The sequence below is a fragment of the Diceros bicornis genome, chromosome 1, assembly GCF_020826845.1.
Source record: "Diceros bicornis minor isolate mBicDic1 chromosome 1, mDicBic1.mat.cur, whole genome shotgun sequence".
NCBI classification, from domain to species: domain Eukaryota; kingdom Metazoa; phylum Chordata; class Mammalia; order Perissodactyla; family Rhinocerotidae; genus Diceros; species Diceros bicornis.
In genome coordinates, this window is record NC_080740.1 from 59577617 (window position 1) to 59601786 (window position 24170).

Below are 24170 nucleotides of genomic sequence, written 5' to 3' on the forward strand. Positions count from 1 at the left end.
TGAAAACCTTTTACACAATTTTAATGCTAAACAAAGTAATTAGTTAATTAAATCTAAAAAGGATTCTAAATGAATTATAAGGGGTATATCTCATATAGTCTTCTTATGAATGTCTACTAAATGTAATTGGACCATTTAAATCACAATTTCAGATAAAATTGTAAGACTTTTATGAATATAGCTAGAAGCTCATAGGAAATAAAATAAGCATTACTTACCTTTTAAAGTGGGCACATTTCTATTGGGAAAATAAATGTTGCAAATATATATTTAAACGACTATTTTCATTTAATATTTTATAGTACTTTCATTCCACTTTATCCCATCTAGTAAGAAACCTACAAATAGTAATTGATTTAAGGATATCAGTCGAGAAACCAAAGGAGTAATGTAAAATAAAATAAAATATCCAACAAAGAGTAGCGTTTGATTTCTATTGCATACATAGTGGATGCAGTAACTTCTTAGGACTCTGAGCGCCGCTGTTCACCTACTAGGAAAAAAGGCAGCCCCCGCTCAATCCAGATTCTCAGGGCTCCAACTACACAAAGCTCCACAGTTCCTACAAACCGGCTCCTGGGCTGCAGCGAGACTCACTCCAGAATTTAAGGTGCCCAGGCTACCGAGACTCCCTGCAGCCTGAGAAAGAAAAAGGAACCGGTCAAAACACACAAGGTGCCCAGTGAGGACCGCGAGAATTCCGTGACCAGACAACAATGGCCGCTCAAAGGAATCGCTCCGACCGAAGCGCGCTGGTCCTGCTCTGCCTTTTCTTCGGTATGCCATGGGAGGCTGAAGCCCGGCAGATCCGCTACTCCGTTCCTGAGGAGTTAGAGAAAGGCTCTTTTGTGGGCAACATCTCCAAGGACCTGGGTCTGGAGCCCCGGGAGCTGGCGGAGCGCGGAGTCCGCATCGTCTCCAGAGGTAGGACGCAGCTATTCGCTCTGAACTCGCGAAGTGGCAGCTTGGTCACCGCGGGCAGGATAGACCGGGAGGAGCTGTGCGCTCAGAGCGCGCGGTGTCTGGTGAATTTTAACATTCTTGTGGAAGATAGGGTGAAACTTTTCGGGATAGACGTAGAAGTAACTGATATCAATGATAATGCCCCAAAATTCCAAGCAGAAAATCTAGACGTAAAAATTAATGAAAATGTCGCCCCAGGAATGCGGTTTCCTCTCCCGGAAGCTGTTGATCCGGATGTGGGCGTGAACTCCTTACAGAGCTACCAGCTCAGCCCCAATAAGCACTTCACCCTAGCAATTCAGAGTCGTGCCAATGGCGTCAAGTACCCGGAGTTGGTGCTGCAGCGCGCCCTGGATCGCGAGGAAGAGGCACTGCACCACCTGGTACTCACTGCCTCCGACGGGGGTGACCCTCTCCGATCTGGCACTGTTCTCATCAGTGTGACTGTCTTCGATGCAAATGACAACGCACCGGTCTTCACTTTGCCGGAATACCGAGTGAGTGTTCCGGAGAACTTGCCTGTGGGCACACAGCTGCTGACTGTGACTGCCACCGACAGGGATGAAGGAGCCAATGGAGAAGTAACATATTCATTCCGAAAATTACCTGACACACAACTGTTGAAATTCCAACTAAACAAAAATACTGGGGAAATAAAAATATCAGAAAATCTAGATTATGAAGAAACAGGTTTCTATGAAATAGAAATACAAGCGGAAGATGGAGGAGCATATCTTGCAACCGCAAAAGTGTTGATTACAGTAGAAGATGTAAATGACAACAGTCCAGAGGTGACCATCACATCTCTGTTTAGTCCCCTGACAGAAGATTCACCTTTGGGCACCGTTATAGCCCTTTTAAACGTGCATGATCTAGACTCTGGGCAGAATGGACAGGTCACCTGTTCCGTATCAGAGAATCTACCATTTAAGTTAGAAAAGTCCATTGACAGTTATTATAGACTGGTGACACACAGAGCCCTTGACAGGGAACAGGTATCCTCTTACAATATAACAGTAACAGCCACAGATGGAGGAAGTCCACCTCTATCAACGGAAACTCACTTCACCCTGCAAGTGGCAGATATCAATGACAACCCACCCACCTTCTCTCACGTCTCCTACTTTACCTATATCCCAGAGAACAACCCCAGAGGTGCCTCCATCTTCTCGGTGACTGCACTTGACCCAGACAGCAAAGAGAATGCTCGAGTTATTTACTCCCTTGCTGAAGACACCATCCAGGGGGCACCTCTATCCTCGTACATCTCCATCAACTCTGAAACAGGAGTTCTGTATGCACTGCAATCCTTCGACTATGAGCAATTTCGTGATCTGGAGTTGCAGGTGACTGCCACCGACAGTGGGGACCCACCACTCAGTAGCAACATGTCACTGAGCGTGTTCATACTGGACCAAAACGACAATGCACCGGAGATCCTGTATCCCTCGCTCCCCACCGACGGTTCCACTGGCATTGAGCTGGCACCCCGCTCTGCAGAGCCAGGCTCTCTAGTGACCAAAGTGGTGGCAGTGGACCGAGACTCAGGCCAGAATGCCTGGCTGTCCTACAGCCTGCTCAAGGCCAGCGAGCCAGGGATCTTCACTGTGGGGCTGCACACGGGCGAGGTTCGCACAGCGCGGGTGCTGCTGGACAGAGACGCACTCAAGCAGAGCCTGGTCGTGGCTGTCCAGGACCATGGCCAGCCCCCTCTCTCGGCAACCGTCACGCTTACTGTGGCCGTGGCCGACAGCATCCCAGACATCTTGGCTGACCTGGGCAGTCTAGAGGTCCCGAACGACTCTGACACTTCAGAACTCACCCTTTACCTGGTGGTGGCAGTGGCCGCTGTCTCCTGCGTCTTCTTCGCCTTTGTCATTGTGCTGCTGGCACTCAGACTGCGGCGCTGGCACATGTCGCGCTTGCTCCAGGCTCCAGAAGGTGGGTTGGCGGGCGTGCCCGCCTCACACTTTGGGGGCATGGACGGGGTGCGGGCTTTCCTGCACACCTATTCCCATGAGGTCTCCCTCACCGAGGACTCGAGGAAGAGTCACCTGATCTTCCCCCAGCCCAACTACGCAGACACGCTCATCAGCCGGGAAAGCTGTGAGAAAAAGGATCCTTTGTCTTTGTTAGATGATTCAAAGTTTCCTATAGAAGATACCCCTTTGGTTCCAGTGAGTTCTATTTTTACTCTTTTACTTTCCTTTAAAAAATTATCATTGGTTTTACTTTTAGGTTTGCAGCATTATGATGGAAAATTTCAATCTTTATTTTTTCACTTTTCTCTCTGTTTCCGTGACATTAGCTTCTTGCTAAAACATTGAAGAGTAGAACTTGATGGTTATTAAGCTTGATATGTTTTTTCTTTCTGGTAAATATTCACCTAATCCCAGTGAAGGCCTATTGTCATAAGGCTGTTATGATTAGCTTTGCGGAGCCTTATATTTTATAGTTGTTGAATACACTACTGACAATTTGTAAGAGATGTCTTCCATACCGAAGTGTCTATTAATGTGTGCGCTCTCCTATTGGCCACATGCTGAAATCTTAGTCCCTCAGACAACCTTAGCTCTTGTTTTGAAGGCAGGTCTGGTAGGAATAGGTAAATGTCAGAAACAAATGAATTAGCCTCACTGAAAACACAACCCAAACACAAAGCCAGTGTTCAGTGTTGTTCTTCCCAAGGAGAAGGACAGTACGCCCTGTGGTTATATTTTTCAAACTAGACCTTGGAGTGACAGTTGCAGTTGAATATACTTCCTAGAGAAATTTAAATTTTCTGTTAATATTCTATTAATAATTCAAAACAGTGTGTGCTTAGTTTTTCCAAGGGCAATCAGGCCTGGTAACACTGTAGCATTCTTTCTGCCAGTGATTCTAATCTCATACTGTTATGTGGAAGACATAGCATTTTAATTTTACTTTCCTTGCTCAGTAGGGATCTACAGAGCCTATAGAAGGTTAAATTAAGCAAATTTTGGGTTCTGCTCTCTCTGTATTTTTTGTTAAATTCTCCAATCTTTAAGGCTGAAAAAAATATAGACTGTGGAGACAGATAGATTTGAACATGTTCCCAAGAACAGGAGCAAGGGTTGTGGCCAAGGGTATTTTCAGTGCCTGCTTAATGTAGAGGAAGGAAGACCCACCTGAAACTCTGAAAACTCTGAAATTGAGTCAAAATAAACTTAAAGTCAAGAAAGAAATGTCATTTCTGCAGGAGATCTGAAGGTAAGAAGAGAAGTACACGAAATTATTCTAAACAATGATCAGTGGAGTTACTGATGAGCCCATTTAGTTTAGTGAAGATAGCGATGTATTTGATTTGATCTTTTAATTTATTACTACTGTTCTTCTAAACTAATATGGTAGCATAAAGTCAAAGAGTGAGGGCCGGCCCCGTGGCTTAGCAGTTAAGTGCACGCGCTCTGCTGCTGGCAGCCCGGGTTCAGATCCCGGGTGCGCACCAACGCACCGCTTCTCCGGCCGTGCTGAGGCCGCGTCCCACATACAGCAACTAGAAGGATGTGCATCTATGACATACAACTATCTACTGGGGCTTTGGGGAAAAAAATAAAATTAAATTTTAAAAAAATAAATAAAAATAAAGTCAAAGAGTGTCCTAATGTGTCTCAAAAATACTTATGAGACCATGCCTATGTTCATGTCATTCAACATTTGTTCAATGATAGGTCTGTGGAAGGAGTGCACACCCTTTAGGGTGATAGTTATTAACTTTTAAATCATTGAAACTGTCATTTTAAATTCCTGTGCATGAGAGTCAAAATTATTATGCATCCATCTTAATTATGTCCATTATTTTGAAAAATACAGGTTTTAAAAAACTACTCTTTTGACATGGTAGCTATTGTAAGCAAATGTTTTTAAATATAATTGTTTGAAAGCGGTACAGGATGCCCTGGATGATTGTAATGAACATGGCAATGGTTGCATTCTAGTTCCTAAATATGGGGGGATGAATCCATCTAGCCAAATATAAGCTAGGATTGAAGACAAAAAAGTTTTTTGCTTATCTTCAGTACTTCCCTTTGTGGATAACTACTCTTAAAAGGAACAACAGTGATTGCCTCTGGATGGAAGAAGTGGATAGCAGTGGGCCATGGGATAGCCCACCTACTTTTCACTCTATATTCTTGTGTGTCTTTTTGAATTTAAAGAAGTACTTTTACCTATTCAAAATATATATAAACGTTTAACATATAAAAACATATGATAGTTTTCACCATTTGAAAACTATGTTTCATGATGAAAACGAAATCACTGAGGAATGAGATTCAAATATTTTAGCTATCTTCCATTTAAAGAAAAAGATGTCCTGCAATAGAAAAACCAGGTTGCGGTTCCACAAGAGGCCTCTGGGCGCCGCTGTCGGCCAGTGCAGGGCAGGCGCTGACGCCCGGGCTTCCTCAGCCTCCAGCCTGAGATTTCTTGCGCAGCCACGAACATAGGGAACGAAACCCGCTTACAAAGTGCAGCTCCTCGCCGCCCAGACTCTCCCCAGCACACACGGATTCCCAGCCCCAAGACTGGGGCTCTGCCTCTCCTGGGCCGAATGCTTCCAGTGCAATAGTTTGCACTTTCTCCAACTGGAAAGACTGGGACCCAGCGAGAACTAGAGCGCGCAATGGGAGGGAGCTGCGCGCGGAGGCGCCCGGCCGGCCGGCAGCAGGTACTGTTTCCCTTCCTGCTGCCTTTGTTCTACCCCGCGCTTTGCGAACCGATCCGCTACTCGATTCCCGAGGAGCTGGCCAAGGGCTCGGTGGTGGGGAACCTCGCCAAGGATCTAGGGCTCAGTGTCCTGGATGTGTCGGCTCGGAAGCTGCGAGTTAGCGCAGAGAAGCTGCTTTTCAACGTAGACGCGGAGAGCGGGGACTTATTTGTGAAGGACCGAATAGACCGTGAGCAGATATGCAAAGAGAGAAGAATATGTGAGCTGAAGTTGGAAGCCGTGGTGGAAAATCCTTTAAATATTTTTCATATCATTGTGGTTGTTGAGGATATTAATGACCACGCCCCTCAATTCCATAAAGATGAAATAAACTTAGAAATCAGTGAATCTGTCAGCCCAGGGATGGGAACAATTCTTGAATCGGCAAAAGATCCCGATATTAGTATGAATTCACTGAGCAAATACCAACTAAGTCCTAACGAGTATTTCTCGTTGGTGGTGAAAGACAATCCCGATGGTGGCAAATATCCAGAATTAGTATTGAAGAAGACCCTGGATCGAGAAACGCAGAGCGCTCATCACTTGGTGCTGACAGCCTTAGACAACGGGGACCCGCCGCGAAGCGGCACCGCTCAAATTCGTATCCTGGTGGTGGATGCCAACGATAACCCCCCGGTGTTCGCCCAAGACGTGTACAGGGTCAGCCTTCCGGAAGACGTGCCCCCAGGCACCTCCGTGCTGAAGGTGAGCGCCACTGACCAAGATGAAGGCTTCAACGCGGAGATCATCTACTCATTCCTTGGTGTGAATGATAAAGCCCAGCACGTGTTCTCTCTGGATTCCGCTACAGGAAATATTATAACTCATCAACCCTTGGATTTTGAAGAAGTAGAAAGATATACTATGGATGTAGAAGCAAAGGACCGAGGATCCCTCTCTACACAGTGTAAAGTAATTATAGAAGTGCTAGACGAAAACGACAACAGCCCAGAAATAATCATCACTTCTCTCTCTGATAAGATTTTGGAGGATTCTGGTCCCGGAATGGTTGTGGCTCTCTTCAAAACACGGGACCAGGATTCCAGGGAAAATGGAGAAGTCACATGTAATTTAAGTAGAGACGTTCCATTTAAGATTCATTCTTCTAATAATAATTACTACAAGTTAGTAACAGATGGGGCCTTGGACCGGGAACAGACGCCGGAATACAACGTTACAATCACAGCCACCGACAGGGGCAAGCCGCCCCTCTCCTCCAGCACTACCATCACCCTGCACATCACCGACGTCAATGACAACGCGCCGGTTTTCCGACAGTCAGCCTACTTGGTCCATGTGCCAGAAAACAACCCTCCTGGCGCCTCCATAGCGCAGGTCGGCGCCTCCGACCCCGACCTGGGACCCAACGGCCGCGTCTCCTACTCCATCGTGGCCAGCGACCTGGAGCCGAGGGCGCTGTCGTCCTACGTGTCGGTGAGCGCGCAGAGCGGAGTGGTGTTCGCGCAGCGCGCTTTCGACCACGAGCAGCTGCGCGCCTTCGAGCTGACGCTGCAGGCCCGCGACCAGGGCTCGCCCGCGCTCAGCGCCAACGTGAGCCTGCGCGTGTTGGTGGGCGACCGCAACGACAACGCTCCCAGGGTGCTGTACCCGGCGCTGGGGCCCGACGGCTCGGCGCTCTTCGACACGGTGCCGCGCGCCGCGCAGCCTGGCTACCTGGTCACCAAGGTGGTGGCGGTGGACGCCGATTCGGGACACAACGCCTGGCTGTCCTACCACGTGCTGCAGGCCAGCGAGCCAGGACTCTTCAGCCTGGGGCTGCGCACGGGCGAGGTGCGCACGGCGCGTGCTTTGGGCGACAGGGACTCGGCCCGTCAGCGCCTGCTGGTCGCTGTGCGGGATGGGGGACAGCCACCCCTCTCGGCCACCGCCACGCTGCTCCTGGTTTTCGCAGACAACCTACAAGAGGCGCTGCCAGATCTCAGCGACCACTCTACACCCTCTGACCCCCAGGCTGAGCTGCAGTTTTATCTGGTGGTGGCCCTGGCCTTGATCTCTGTGCTCTTCCTCCTTGTGGTGATTTTGGCCATCGCCCTGCGCCTGCGACACTCCTCCAGCCCCGCCACTGGGGGCTGCTTTGGGTCTGTTCTCTGCTCCAAGTCTGGACCAGAGATTCCCCCCAACTACAGTGAGGGAACGTTACCCTATGCCTATAATTTGTGTATGCCTGGGGATCAAACTAATCTGGAATTTAATTTTCTCACATCTGTTGATCATTGTCCAGCCACACAAGATATTCTCAACAAAGATAGCTCTTCAGTGCTATTGGCTAGCATTTTAACTCCTAGTGTTGAAGCAGATGAGAAGACTTTTAAACAGGTAAGTATTTAAAATAATATTCTTTATATTTCAATATGCCGATATATCCCAATATAGTGCTGTTATTTCAAGAATCTAGAATATCTAGATTCAATCTCTTGATAAAGTTCCTAAAATATATCTAGGTCAAAGCTATGGGTATCACTTTTAAGACTAAAGTTTACAATGCTGCAATCCTTCTACTATTCAAATGCATTTTAACCTAAAATATACAGAGAAATCTCAGGCGAAATTTTCATGAAATAGAATACCTTTTAATAAGGATATAGAATACAGTTATATTTTTATACCATGAGATTTTAAATGACAACCCTAATGCCATCCAAATTTTCTCAAACATTTCGTCTTTATTTTACTCAATGAAGAAACATTGGCAAGAATTATAGTCATGCATCCTATCTGATGATTTTGTTGGGACCGTGCTAGTTCCACATCCACAAATGCTGTTCCCTTCAGTCGGTAAATATCAATAGGAACCAAATCTAACCTGTAAGTTTTTAGTTCCAGTAGTATTTGAAAACTTCTTTAAAAATTAAGCAAGCTCTTTTAATGACTACTCCTTCCATAAATGCTCTTGGTAAACCTTTAACATCACATTATATAACTCTATTATATGCAATTTTAAGCTTTACAAATACGTGTGATTCTCGAAGAGGTGAGTGTAATAATTTCTGAAACAGGCACGTTAGTCGCGTTTTTCTTACTCGTTGCAATAATAAGGTTGGACTCTAGGCGCCGCTGTTCACCAATCAGGGAATGGGAAGCTGCGAGCTACAGAGTCCCTCCTCCCCCACCTCTACAACACAAAGCGGAGTGAGACGGATACTCACAGATCCTCCTGATGCTGGAAACTTAACGTACCTCTCTTCGCTCTCTAATATATTTTGGATGCAGTCGGATCGGTACTTCGTAGATACATAAGCTGATTCAGAACAAAACGGCTCAAGAAATCACAGAATATAGGCTCAGCCACTGCCATGGCGAATCGGCTACTGCGCCTGGACCGCAGGGGTCTGGTCCTACTGTACATTTTCCTTGGGACGCTGCGGGAGTCTGTGGCCAGACAGATCCGATACTCGGTGCCCGAAGAGACAGACAAAGGCTTCTTCGTGGGCAGTATTTCCAAGGATCTGGGGCTGGAGCCCTGGGAACTGACGGAGCGCCGAGTCCGCATTGTCTCCAGAGGAAAGACGCAGCTTTTCGCTCTGAATCCGCGAAGTGGCAGCTTGATCACCGCGGGTAGGATAGACCGGGAGGAGCTCTGTGAGACAGTGTCTTCCTGTTTATTAAATATGGAGATACTTGTGGAAGATACTCTGAGGATTTACGGAGTGGAGGTGGAAATAATGGATATTAATGATAACGCCCCTAGCTTCCGGGAGGAGGAAGTAGAGATAAAAGTCAGTGAGCATGCAACTCTGGGATCACGATTTCCCCTGCCTAACGCCAGGGATCCAGATGTCGGAGTAAACTCCCTCCAGCGCTACCAGCTCAGCTCTAATAGTTACTTTTCCTTGCAAGTGCGAGGCGGAACGGATGGGACCAAGAATCCCGAGCTAGTGCTGGAGGGGAGCCTGGACCGGGAGAAAGAGGCTGCTCACCAACTCCTCCTCACAGCCTTTGATGGAGGAGATCCCATCCGCCAGGGTGCTGTTCCCATTCGTGTGGTGGTCCTCGATGTAAATGACCATATCCCAAAGTTTACACAATCTGTATATGGAGTGAGTGTTCCCGAGAACCTCAGCTCTGGAACTCGGGTGCTCATGGTAAACGCAACTGATCCAGATGAAGGAATCAACGGGGAAGTGGTGTATTCATTCCGGAATATGGAAAGCAAAGCTTCTGAAATTTTCCAGTTGGATTCTCAAACTGGAGAGGTCTTAATACGGGGGTCTCTGGATTTTGAGAAATATAGATTCTATGAGATGGAAATTCAAGGCCAAGATGGTGGAGGTCTCTCCACCACTGCTAAGATGTTGATCACAGTCATGGATGTGAATGATAATGCTCCAGAAATAACTATCACATCTTCTACTAATTCAGTGCTGGAAAACTCTCCTCCAGGTACAGTAATTGCTCTTCTAAATGTGCAAGATCAAGACTCCGGAGAAAATGGTCAAGTCTCCTGTTTCATTCCTAACAATCTGCCTTTTAAATTAGAAAAAACTTACGGAAATTATTACAAGCTGATAACAAACAGGGCGCTGGACAGGGAGCAGGTCCAGAGCTACAATATAACGTTGACAGCCACAGATCAGGGAAGTCCACCCTTGTCTACTGAAACTCACATTTTACTGAATGTAGCAGATGACAATGATAACCCGCCCACTTTTGCTTACTCCTCTTACTCCGCCTACATTCCTGAAAACAACCCCAGAGGAGCCTCCTTCTTTTCAGTGACTGCTCTCGACAGGGACAGTAAAGAGAACGCCCAGGTCACTTACTCTCTGGTTGAGGATACCCTCCAGGGAGCACCTCTATCTTCCTACATCTCCATCAACTCTGAAACAGGAGTCCTGTATGCACTACGTTCCTTCGACTATGAACAGTTCCGTGACCTGAAGCTGTGGGTGACAGCACTGGACAGAGGGAACCCGCCACTCAGCAGCAACATGTCTCTGAGCCTGTTTGTACTGGACCAGAATGACAATGCACCAGAGATCCTGTACCCCACCCGCCCCACCGATGGCTCCACAGGCGTGGAGCTGGCACCCCGCTCTGCAGAGCCCGGCTACCTGGTGACCAAAGTGGTGGCAGTAGACAGAGACTCGGGCCAGAATGCCTGGCTGTCCTACCGCCTGCTCAAGGCCAGTGAGCCAGGGCTCTTCACAGTGGGGCTGCACACCGGTGAGGTGCGCACAGCAAGGGCCCTGCTGGACAGAGACGCGCTCAAGCAGAGCCTGGTGGTGGCTGTCCAGGACCATGGCCAGCCCCCTCTCTCGGCGACCGTGACGCTTACTGTGGCGGTGGCCGACAGCATCCCAGATGTCCTGGCTGACCTGAGCAGCCTCGAGTCTCCCACCAACCCTGACGACTCTGGCCTTACACTCTACCTGGTGGTGGCAGTGGCCGCGGTCTCCTGCGTCTTCCTCGCTTTTGTCATCGTGCTGCTGGCGCTCAGACTGCAGCGCTGGCACAGGTCTCGCCTGCTCCAGGCTTCAGGAGGCGGGTTGGTGGGCGTGTCCGCCTCTCACTTTGTGGGCGTGGACGGGGTGCGGGCTTTCCTGCAGACCTATTCCCACGAGGTCTCCCTCACCGCGGACTCGCGGAAGAGTCACCTGATCTTTCCTCAGCCCAACTACGCGGACACACTCATCAGCCAGGAGAGCTGTGAGAAAAGCGAGCCACTCTTGATAGCTGAAGATTCAGCTACCGGTTTAGGGAAATGTGACCCTACGAGTAATCAGGTGAGATTTATTTCCTGCCTCCCAATTGCTGGTGTCTCTGCAGAAGTCTTTTAAGTGGCTTTTTTTTTTTTTCTGAGCCTATTATAAAAACTGTTTTGGGGAGAGGGAGACATATTTGGTTCATACATAGTTAGAGCAATACATGTGAGTTTCTGTGCTTTACCTTTCATCAAATTTCCATCATTTTTCAGAAAGCTTTTGTGAAAGTCATTTTTCCTTAGTCCTGGAATATTTCCTTTTGATTTCTAAGGTCCAGTTCGGTTATCATGGCTTGCTTTATAGTAAGTTGAATTTTAGTAATATTTTTCTATCATCAGTGTCTGTGACTTTCAGTGTCAACTGGATATGATTCAAATTAATGATTCACAAACACTTTTTATTTATTTCCGTGTTTCAACTTCACATTGCCTCTGCTGATCTATAATTATATTCTACCGTTATTTGCTCTACTTATAATGTTCAAATTTGACCCTGTTGATTCAACAGCATCCTCTCCCTAGCCCTTTTCCTTATCTATCTATATACACATATACACACACACACACATTTACACATGTAAGCTTTTCTCTGAGCAGGAAACAATTCTATTTTGATTTCTGATGGCCGGTAATATGTTTAGATCCTGTTGATTATTTCAACTTTGTCTCATTTATTTATTCCACCAAAGTGGACATACTGACTACTTTTTAATTACTAGACTCTCTTGGGAGAGGAAATGTAGAACACACTTTTTTCCTTAAGTTCTAGACATCTTTTTTATTTCTACAGTGAAGGCATTAGATTGTTCTGAAGAAATCCTTGAATTGTTGAACTGGTATTATTTCTTTTTGTTCCTTTATTTGTACTTTAGTGTCTGTGTTAAAGGTTTTTTTTTTTAAGTAGTAAATTCACTTACAGAAATAATTTTGATCCGGAGCTCCTTAAAACGTTATTTTCAAGTCTGCTAAACATGCTTACATTTTTTCAGACTTATTCATATAGAATAGTTTGTGAATATAAGAGATGGAGTGGGTATTTTGACTTTATGAAATTGATTTAGCTGGTGCTCTTCTGGATATTTTTTTTGTTTTGATTTCAATATGCCTACAAGTCATGGATTCCTTCGTTTCCTTTGTAAACTCATTTGGTATTGTATATAAGTATATTTAATTCTTATATTCAGAACCAACTTGTTATTGAAGCCCTGAGAGTTACCCAATAACACACGTGATGTCTAGGAAAGGCACGTGAGGAAAGGAGACTTATCTAGGGTATCTGATCCATAGTCAATTCAGCTCAGCACTCTCAGACCACTTCTAGATATTTGGCCCAAATTACTTTCCTATTCATGTTCCCTTTCAAGTTTTCCTTTCTCATTTAGGAATTGACCATGTAATTAACCATAAATTGAGTGTCTAATGTTTGGGTGAAAAGAATTTCAACTGTAGGAGAGGGAAGTCCTGCAACAGATGCCTAAATTTGTCTTGAAGTCAAGAAAAATGTTAGAGTGTGTGAGCATCTAGGGATAGAATTTATGCTTATGGAATTCCGAACTGAGAAAAAAGATTTAAGGCATTTTACTTAAATAGAAATTAGATGAATAAAAAGGATATGAGGTATTTTCAGGGAGAATGAAGTTGTTCCAAAAAATTTTTTTAACGTAGCCTGAACTAGTTAGGAGCTGACAACCAAGATCTTGGAGAATAAAAAGGAAAGATTGGCATTGAAACTTGTGATTAAGGAGGTTATTTTGACTCAGAGGTAGTGATCAAGTTCTGTTAAGGTGCAACATACGGTCCAGTTAAATAAAAAGATAAAAATAAAACTCCCTCACATTTCATGTCATTAAATTCCCATGGTAATTTACTAGGGTATGCTTTTATATTCTGTTTATGATGAAAGTGTAAAACACTTAACAATCCTTTTCATAAATATCTTTCATAAGTAACAAGGAGAACTTTATGGCATTGGCCATCCTTATCCTGAGGATATCCTATATAGCTTTGAGCTCTCCTCTAGTCTCCTCTGATAAAAGGAGGAAAATTATCTGCACATCCGATTGAAGATAATACTGGATGTCATTTCACGGCTGTCAAAATTTCCCCATACCACTTGGTGGGGCTGTTTTCTCACGTGGTCTTTGTTCTAAGTCTGAAGAGAAGACTTTGCCTCATTCTTTCAATATGTGCACTGCCTCTGATTAGAAAAAGATAAACTTTTCTCACTACTGGGTTAATGGTTTTTCTATAGGATCCCATCTCTAAAGAATCTGCTTTGGTAGTAAACGCTGGAAAATAGACACATCCAAAACTCGTAAACTGCCTCCTTCCCTATACATCAGTCCAACATATCTGTCGGCATACCGAATCTCAATACGTAGTTGCAAGGCTTCTGACTGCAGTTTTGTAAATAGACTCTGAGCGCCGCTGTTGGCCAGTGCGCTGCAAGAATTGGAGTCCAGGATCCACCCGGGTGCTTTTCTGCACAGTCACAGAAGCAAGTCAGAAGGAGAGTAGCCCGGTCTCCAGCTCTCTGCTTGGCAAATCTGATTCCGGAATAGGGATTGGGATGCCTTTAAACTGGGAGCGTTAAGTTTTCTATGAGGTGGAATAGATATTTTAAACGCAATTTGTAAAGCATTTTCTCTTAACATCGGAGCTGCAACAACGCAGAGAAGGATGGGAAATAGGGTGAAGCAGAGGAGCAGTACCCGGCGGCGGCAAGTACTCTTTCCCTTCCTCCTGCCTTTGTTTTGTGGGGCCCTCTCCGAGCAGATTCTCTACTCTATTCCAGAAGAAATGGCAAGGGGGTCTGTGGTGGGGAACCTCGCTGAGGACCTGGAGCTGCATGTACGGGATTTAGTGACCCGCAACCTCAGAGTTAGTGCAGAGAAACAATACTTTACCATAAACACAGAGAACGGCAACTTACTTGTGAGTGACAGAATAGATCGGGAGTCGCTCTGCTCCCAAAACCCTCTGTGTGTCCTGCCTGTAGAGGTTGTAGCAGAGAATCCTCTAAATGTTTTTCACGTAAATGTGATGATAGATGATATAAATGACAATCCACCTCATTTCCCCCAAAATAGCATTGTTTTACACATCAATGAACTTGTAATTCCAGGAACTCAGTTTGGCCTGGAATCTGCTGTAGATGCAGATGTAGGGCCTAACTCTCTCCAGAGTTACCAGCTGAGCTATAATGAACATTTCTCTCTGAGAGTGAAGGATAAGACTGAAGGCAAGAATGCCCCTGAATTAGTGTTGGAGAAGCCCCTGGACCGGGAACAACAGCGCTCCCATCTTCTGGTCCTGACAGCAGTGGATGGGGGCAACCCAGTCCGAACTGGCACCACTCAAATCAGGATCAAGGTCACAGACGCCAACGATAACCCCCCAGTGTTCAGTCAGAATGTGTACAAAGTTAGCCTGCGGGAGAACTTGCCCCCAGGCACCTCTGTGCTAAAGGTGACAGCCACTGATCAGGATGAGGGCATCAATGCAGAGATCACCTACTCCTTCAAAACACTACGAGATATTGGAAATATGTTTATGCTAGACCATCAAAGTGGAGAAATTAAATCCAAAGATCCTATAGACTTCGAAATCAGTAGCAGTTATACCATGAGCATAGAGGCCAAGGACGGTGGAGGCATGGCCACCGAATGTAAAATTATGCTAGAAATTGTAGATGAGAACGACAACACCCCAGAGGTGGTTTTCACTTCAGTGTCTAGTTCCATAACCGAGGACGCAGAACCCGGGGCGGTGATTGCTCTGTTCAAAACACTTGATAAAGATTCGGGAGAAAACGGGGAGGTCACATGCCTCATAAAAGAAAAAGTTCCTTTCAGAATTGTATCTTCCGCCAGTAATTATTACAAGCTTGTAACAGACGGGGCCCTGGACCGAGAGCAGACCCCAGAGTATAATGTCACCATCACAGCCACTGACAGGGGCAAGCCGCCCCTCTCCTCCAGCAGAAGCGTCACACTGCACGTCGGCGACGTTAACGACAACGCTCCAGTTTTCCACCAGGCCTCCTACGTGGTCCACGTGGTGGAGAACAACCCTCCCGGCGCCTCCATAGCGCAAGTCAGCGCCTCCGACCCCGACCTGGGACCCAATGGCCGCGTCTCCTACTCCATCGTGGCCAGCGACCTGGAGCCGCGGGCGCTGTCGTCGTACGTGTCGGTGAGCGCGCAGAGCGGAGTGGTGTTCGCGCAGCGCGCCTTCGACCACGAGCAGCTGCGCGCCTTCGAGCTGACGCTGCAGGCCCGCGACCAGGGCTCGCCCGCGCTCAGCGCCAACGTGAGCCTGCGCGTGTTGGTGGGCGACCGCAACGACAACGCGCCCAGGGTACTGTACCCGGCGCTGGGGCCCGACGGCTCGGCGCTCTTCGACACGGTGCCGCGCGCCGCGCAGCCTGGCTACCTGGTCACCAAGGTGGTGGCGGTGGACGCCGACTCGGGACACAACGCCTGGCTGTCCTACCACGTGCTGCAGGCCAGCGAGCCTGGACTCTTCAGCCTGGGGCTGCGCACGGGTGAGGTGCGCACGGCGCGTGCTTTGGGCGACAAGGATGCAGCTAGACAGCGCCTGCTGGTCGCCGTGCGTGACGGAGGTCAGCCACCCCTTTCGGCTACCGCCACGCTGTACCTGGTTTTCGCTGACAGCCTACAAGAGGCGCTGCCAGATCTCAGCGACCATCCTACACCTTCTGACCCCCAGGCTGAGCTGCAGTTTTATCTGGTGGTGGCCTTGGCCTTGATCTCCGTGCTCTTCCTTCTCGCGGTGATTCTGGCCATCGCCCTGCGCCTGCGACGCTCATCTAGCCCCGCCTCCTGGGGCTGCTTTCAGCCTGGTCTCTGTTCTAAGACTGGACGAGGGGTTCTCCCCAATTACAACGAGGGAACTTTGCCTTATTCCTACAATCTGTATGTTGCCTCCGCTTCTCAGAAAACAAGGTTTAATTTTCTCACTATGACGCCAGAAATGGTCCCCCCACAAGATCTTTCCAGTGAAGCTTCTTTGGTAGTAAGTGTCACAGAGGAGAATAACAAGTTAAGCTCTAACTGTTGCCTCTACTCACGTGAGTTTCAATGAATGCCTTTTATATGCAAATGGGTATTTCAGTATATTGATTTTCAATATAATTTCAAAATATTAATTTTGAATTTCAAATATTTTGAAATTTTTGAAATAATTTCAAAATGTTAATTTTAAAATCAATATTTTGGTAAGAAAATCTTAAACAGATTATATCTACTATCACTTCAAGTTTGTCCACTCTCAATATTTTCTGTTCCTTTCTGTGTGAGCCAGTAACTTCATTATGAGTCCTCAAGTGTTTTGAAATATTTTGACAATTTCACCGGAGATACTCTTTATCCACACACACACAATCTCCTTTGTTGTGAGAAGTGGGTATTATGATGCTGCTGCCAGTCAAATATTTTTAATTGAAGCATAAATGTTTTCTTTTTGTGAGTGTTTCTTTTTCCTAGAACATCAATATCCTGAGTATGTAAGGTTTTTTCTTTACTCTGTTAACTACAAAGTGAGAGGAAAATGCATGAGAAAAAAATATTGAAAGAAAATAAGGACATAGTAATGATTTGATAATATTCAGGTACATTTGCTAGGGATTCTTTGAGTCCTACTGAAGAGGTCAATTTTATGCCCAATCTTTTCTCAGAACTACCTGTAGATTTCCTCCAAGTTTTAAAGATATTATTTTATAGTATACCTGCCACACATGCTTATCCTCAGAATCTAAATATTTACATTCATGAAAGCACAATAGCAAGAATTTTCTTCCTATATTTTGATTGGCTTCCAAATGTATTACCAGTAATACTCAGTAATTAGAATTAGGTTTGTTACCCAGAAAAAGGTAAGTTTATAATATTCTTTGGGTTACTAATTTTCCTAAACATTCTTTTGAAATATATTATAGAGTTGTGGAGTACTACCCTTATTTCACTTCCATTTTGTTCTAAAAATGTTAGTGTCTTCCTCACTTGACTTCCTGCCAGGTGTGATTCTGATGATGTGTACAATCATGTTTCTTATTTTTAGGTTTCCATATTATTGTGAAAATTTGATTTTTAAATGTTAAATGTCAACAGCCTATTAAAGTAGTTCTTCCATTTGGGGAAATTTAAGAATCTATCAAAAAATTTTGCCCCAAGTTATAGCTGAGTGATAAAGCTTGAATGATTCTATTAAATGATTTCTCAAAACAGGAAACTCCTAGGGAGGTGTCCCATAATAGGTGTGTTGGGGGGAGGGTGATATCAAGGCAGGTGCACTAAAATTATAAGGTGAAAATTACTGTGTATAGAAACTTCGAATTCATTTAAAAGCTCATTGGAAAATCAGAATATGCCTACGGCTACAGAAAATCTCAAGAAAATGGCTCTGTATGAAACATTTTAGAGAAATAAAAAGAAGCTCACTGAAGTTTCAATTAAAATGAATACTGTAGTTTTAGTCAGCTCCACTTCTATCCCTATTTGAAGAACAGTAGGTGGAGCTATTTAAGGTCTAAAAACCAAAAGTCCTTTCCCGGAGTTCAAGATTGTGCAGTAATTGGTTAGGACTCTGAGCGCCGCTGTTCACCAATCAGGGAGAGAAAAGCAGAGATCCTGGTTGCCGTGCACGCGCCTGAAGCACAAAGCACAGCTAGATAGGAACTAACCATCTCCGAGACTGTGAGGAAACTGGGCAGAGGAGCTCTGATCCCCAACTGTCAGATTCTAAGGACAGAAGAACTGATCCTGATTGGGTGGTCAAGGGAAGAATCGGAAATTATCTTCGAGGAAGGTGACAATGATTCCTGCGCGACTGCACCAGGACTACAAAGGGCTTGTCCTGCTGAGAGTTCTCCTGGGGATTCTGTGGGAAACTGAATGCACCCAAATCCACTATTCAGTTCTTGAAGAGCTGGAGAAAGGCTCTAGGGTGGGCAACATCGCCAAGGATCTGGGGCTGGAGCCCCGGGAACTGGAGGAGCGCGGAGTCCGCATCGTCTCCAGGGGTAGGACTCAACTTTTCGCTCTGAACCCGCGAAGCGGCAGCTTGATCTCCGCAGGCAGGATAGACCGCGAGGAGCTCTGTATGGGGGCCATGAAGTGTCAACTAAATCTGGAGATTCTGATGGAGGATAAAGTGAAAATATACGGAGTGGTGGTAGAAGTGAGGGACATTAATGATAATGCTCCCTACTTCCCAGAAGGTGAATTAGAAATAAAAATGAGTGAAAACGCAGCCGCTGGGATGCGGTTCCCCCTTCCCCACGCTTGGGATCCGGATATGGGGAAGAACTCTCTCCAGAGCTACGAGCTCAGCAGTAATACTCACTTCTCCCTGGACGTGCAAAGCGGAGCGGATGGTAACAAGTACCCGGAATTGGTGCTAGAGCGCGCCCTGGACCGTGAGGAAAAGGCCATTCACCAGCTGGTCCTCACGGCCTCGGACGGGGGCGACCCAGTGCGCACCGGCACCGCGCGTATCCGCGTGATGGTTGTTGATGTGAACGACAACGCCCCAGCGTTTGCTCAGTCCGAGTACCGCGTGAGCGTTCCGGAGAATGTGGCCGTGGGCACTAAGCTGCTTCTGGTAAACGCCACGGACCCTGACGAAGGAGCCAATGCGGAAGTGACGTATTCCTTCCGGTATGTGGACAACAAGGCAGCCCAAGTTTTCAAGCTAGATTGTAATTTAGGGACAATTTCAACAATAGGGGAGCTGAACCACGAGGAATCGGGATTCTACGAGATGGAGGTGCAAGCAATGGATAACGCAGGATATTCTGCACGAGCCAAAGTCTTGATCACAGTTTTGGACATGAATGACAACACCCCTGAAGTAGTTGTCACCTCTCTCTCCAGCTCCATTCTGGAAAACTCTCCCAGAGGGACATTAATTGCCCTTTTAAATGTAAATGATCAGGACTCTGGGGAAAACGGACAAGTAATCTGTTTCATCCAAGGGAATCTGCCCTTTAAATTAGAAAAGTCTTATGGAAATTACTACAGTTTAGTGACAGACGAACTCCTAGACAGAGAACTGGTTCCTAGCTACAACATCACAGTGACTGCTACTGACCGAGGAAGTCCGCCCCTGTCCATGGACACTCACATTTCTCTGAATGTGGCAGACACTAACGACAACCCGCCCACCTTCTCTCATGCCTCTTATTCCGCCTATATCTCGGAGAACAACCCTAGAGGAGCCTCCATAGTCTCCGTGACTGCCCAAGACCCTGACTATGGAGAGAACGCCCAAGTGACTTACTCCCTAGCGGAGGACACCCTCCAGGGAGCACCCTTGTCCTCCTATGTCTCCATTAACTCTGACACCGGAGTCCTGTATGCACTGCGCTCCTTTGATTATGAGCAGTTCAGAGACCTGCAACTACAAGTGATGGCACATGACAGTGGGGACCCTCCACTCAGCAGCAATGTGTCCCTGAGCCTGTTTGTACTGGACCAGAATGACAATGCACCAGAGATCCTGTACCCCACCCTCCCCACCGATGGCTCCACAGGTGTGGAGCTGGCACCCCGCTCTGCAGAGCCTGGCTACCTGGTGACCAAGGTGGTGGCGGTGGACAGAGACTCAGGACAGAACGCCTGGCTGTCCTACCGCCTGCTCATGGCCAGCGAGCCGGGGCTCTTCACTGTGGGGCTGCACACGGGCGAGGTGCGCACTGCGCGGGCCCTGCTGGACAGAGACGCCCTCAAGCAGAGCTTGGTGGTGGCAGTCCAAGACCACGGCCAGCCACGCCTCTCAGCCACCGTCACACTCACTGTGGCCGTTGCCGACAGCATCCCAGACGTCCTGGCCGACCTAAGCAGCCTCGAATCTCCCGCCAACCCCGACGACTCTGGCCTCACGCTCTACCTGGTGGTGGCGGTGGCCGCGGTCTCCTGCGTCTTCCTCGCCTTTGTCATCGTGCTGCTGGCGCTCAGACTGCAGCGCTGGCACAAGTCACGCCTGCTCCAGGCTTCAGAAGGCGGGTTGGTGGGCGTGCCCACCTCGCACTTTGTGGGCGTGGACGGGGTGCGGGCTTTCCTGCAGACCTATTCCCATGAGGTCTCCCTCACTGCGGACTCGCGGAAGAGTCACTTGATCTTCCCCCAGCCCAACTACGCGGACACGCTCCTCAGCCAGGAGAGCTGTGAGAAAAGCGAGCCTCCTTTGCTGTCAGGTGATTCGGTGTTTTCTAAAGATAATCATGCATTAATTCAGGTGAGTCCATATCAAATATTCTCTGAGCTTTAAGCAAAATATCTCTTATATAGGTAATTAGTATATGTTCGGAATTTATAAAGCAGACATTAAATTTATATATACATGGCAGATACAGATGACAACCTGGCCGCCTTCCCTCAAGCCTTCCCTGATGTCTTATTTATAACAATTTTTTATATATTTATATATGTTATATATAAAAATTTATATCCTCTTTATAAAGTACTTGTTAATACTCCATATAATGTTTCTAATTTAATTTACCAACTATATAACTCTTCCTGCTTTTAATTGGTCTTTTTATTTCCCATTGGCTGTGCAACAGTTTTATGTTGATGCCAATTTATCTATTAAGAATACAAATTGTTCTAGAGGGGATAAATCTAATTCAATGAAAAGTACAAATTATATTTTCAATAAACTTTTATAAATAGAGCGACTTCTAACTACACATGAAATTGCTACAAAATTCATAAAGTGCATTTAGTTTCTTTTCAAGTTGCAGTAATTGTTTCTGGTCATTAGGAATGCATGCATTTATACTTTCTCAGTGTACTAAGTCATTTTGTGGTTTCAAATCATTCATGAACTTCCAAATATGGTGAGTTTATTTCTTACACATTTAAAATGTTCTCACTGAAATATGCAAACTGTGTAAGTGTCATCATGTGGAAAAACTGAAGAGATTGTTTCTTTTTCTTTTTTTTTTATTGAGGTAACATTAGTTTATAACATTACGTAAATTTCAGGTGTACACCATTATATTTCGATTTCTGTGTAGACTACATCATGTTTATCCCCCAGAGACTGATTACCATCTATCACCATACACATGTGCCCTTTTATTCGGTTCACCTTCCCCTCCGCCTTCACCAATCTAATCTCTATATCTATGTGTTTGTTTGTTGTTGTTGTTGTTATCTTCCACTTATGAGTAAAATCATGTTATTTGACTTTCTCCACTTGACTTATTTCGGTTCACATAATATCCTCAAGATCCATCCATGTTGTTGCAGATGGCAAGATTTCATCTTTTTTATGGCAGAGTAGTATTCTGTTGAGGATATATACCACATCTTCTTTATCTCTTCATCCATGGATGGGTACTTAGGTTGCTTCCAAGTCTTGGCTATTGTAAATAATGGTGCAAAGAACATAGGGGTGTCTATATCTTTTTGAATTAGTGTTTTCTTGTTCTTTGGATAAATACCCAGAAGTGCAATGGCTGGATCATTAGGGTAGTTCTAGTCTTAATTTTTTGAGAAATCTCCATACTGTTTTCCATAGTGGATGCACCAGTTTGCATTCCCTCCGGCACTGTATGAGGGTTCCTTTTTCTCCACATCCTCTCCAACACATGTTATTTCTTGTCTTGTTAATTATAGCCATTCTGGTGGGGTGTGAGGTGATATCTCATTGTAGTTTTGATTTGCATTTCCCTAATAATTAGTAATGTTGAACATCTTTTCATGTGCCTTTTGGTCATCTGTGTATCTTCTTTGGAAAAATGTCTGCTCAGATTCTTTGCCCATTTTTTAATTGGGTTGTTTGTTTTTTTGTTGTTGAGATTGTTTATTTTTCACCCCCATTATAGATTTTGGGAATACAATGTCTGTATGTATTAGATATTTCTTTTGCCCATTTTACCCACACTGATGATCTTAATGATGACTTTGTGTTAACAAATTGTGTTTTGAGTGCATTTTTGGTACTGTGGTGAGTTTGTAGTAATTCTCTCTTCTTCTTAGGTTAAATTCCCCATGACTTTCACAAACATGGAAAATTTTCTGCAAAGTGCTCAGATTCTAAGTGTTTTCTGAGAACCTTATGCTTATTGTAGAATGTGGAACAGAAATTGAATGCTACAGTATAATATTCTTGGGAAAGCATTGCTGGAACCTGGAAAAGCCTGGTTTCTTTTGTTGAATTCTGTAAAGGGGTAGGGAATCATAACATCCTAATTATTTTCTCTTTCTTTATTTTTTTGCCTATGTACTTTCAAAAGTACAACAGTTAATTAAAACCTAGACTCATATAAGAGATTGGAAACCATTTAGACAATGAAAGATAATCAACTGGCCCTAAAATGAGACAGTTACTGCTACTGAGATTCACATGTCACTTTATGCTTCTTGACAACCAAGACAAAAAAAGGAAATATAGTATGATTCTATTTGTCTGATTTTTTTAAAAGGAAGTTTTTGTGCTTATCTAAAAAATGCAAACTTTGTATTGACATTAAGTTCAAAATGGAATTTAATAAGTAGAGCTTTCTAAATAATATTGAGGGGAATAGAGGGCAATGTACTTCCTGTTGTTTTGTAAAAGCTATAAAAAGGTTTATCACATAGCCAGTTCTCATATGGTGATCAATTCAAAATGAAAGACATAGCACACAACAGAAATTATTTGAGAAGCTAACCTAGTATAGTTCCAAATCTGCTGACTTCTTTTCACTTAACTTGATTTAGGGACAAATCATTAAGAGGTAGGGCAATGAATAGTCATAACTCTTTGGCTATATCTCAAATATCAGTGATCTCAACTATGTTTCCAGTTTAAGCTAAATAAGTTTCATTAAATAGTTGTTGAGTGATTGAATAAACAAATATATGAGCTCTGGGGATTACCTGATATCAGTATTCTAAGGTGTAGTATGATAGAAAAACAGCAGCTTTGCAATGAGATAACTCCTAACTGTGTGACCTTTAACAAGCTATTTAATTTCTTTCAGCCTCAGCAAAATAGGGATAATGATACTATATAGTTTGAAAGATTGTGGTAAGGACTAGTGGTAATATATAAACCATCTGGTTCAAAATATGTACTTAATTACAGTAGCCATTTTTTACATTGCTGATAGAAAAAGGCGTTGTGCTTTCAATGTTAGCACACTTGACATTCTGTTGGGAAAAGTAATAATGATTTTTGTGCTTCTCCAGGTGGTACAGTGGGATGACCTTTGGGTGGTAGCAAAACTGTTCTAAAATTTTTATGAAAGCTAATTTTAAAATCTTTAGTGCCTAGGCACATTCTTGATTAGGAAGCCCCTATTCAGGGTCATAAAAAATGGGGGAAAGATTATTTTGGATGAAACAAGTTTATGAGTGTTCATTTTTCTCTGTCTGAACCTAATGTAACCTAAACAGGACCTTAACCAAGGGTTCTATGAAACTTCTTATTTAAAGGACCAGTTTACTCCAATAGGATTGCTAGGATGATTTAATTGGAAAATGGATCACCAAAACCTGAAAGTTGGAGTTACTTGGTTTTGGCCACATGAGAGCTTAAGGTAACGACTGTGCAAAATATCAATCTTAGCTTTAGGATATTTGTTGGTAATTTAGGGTTGATAATTAGGATATTTGTTGATTGTTTTCTTAGAGTAACTGGGCAGTGGGTTTGGATGTTTATATTTCTTGGTTCCAGTAATGAAATTATGTCAAGGACATTGCTTATCTTCCTGTCTGTTGTGGACGGTGGGTATGCATTCAC

The 24170-nt window shown here is 44.9% G+C and overlaps 1 protein-coding gene across 18 annotated transcripts in view; it reads left to right on the forward strand.

The window, feature by feature from the left end:
• The window catches only part of LOC131406644 (protocadherin gamma-C3), a 144450-nt gene that overhangs the window by 56672 nt on the left and 63608 nt on the right, over window positions 1–24170 (forward strand). Inside the window, exons 1-2 of one of the 18 annotated variants that reach the window (XM_058542682.1) lie at window positions 3149–8029; window positions 8750–8996. The exons of 9 other annotated variants lie outside the window; for them this stretch is intronic. In XM_058542682.1, the coding sequence (XP_058398665.1) occupies window positions 5609–8029; window positions 8750–8761 (2433 nt within the window). In that variant the 5' untranslated portion in view covers window positions 3149–5608 and the 3' untranslated portion in view covers window positions 8762–8996. 8 more of the 18 variants (XM_058542666.1, XM_058542688.1, XM_058542694.1 and 5 more) reach the window with 8 other exon arrangements.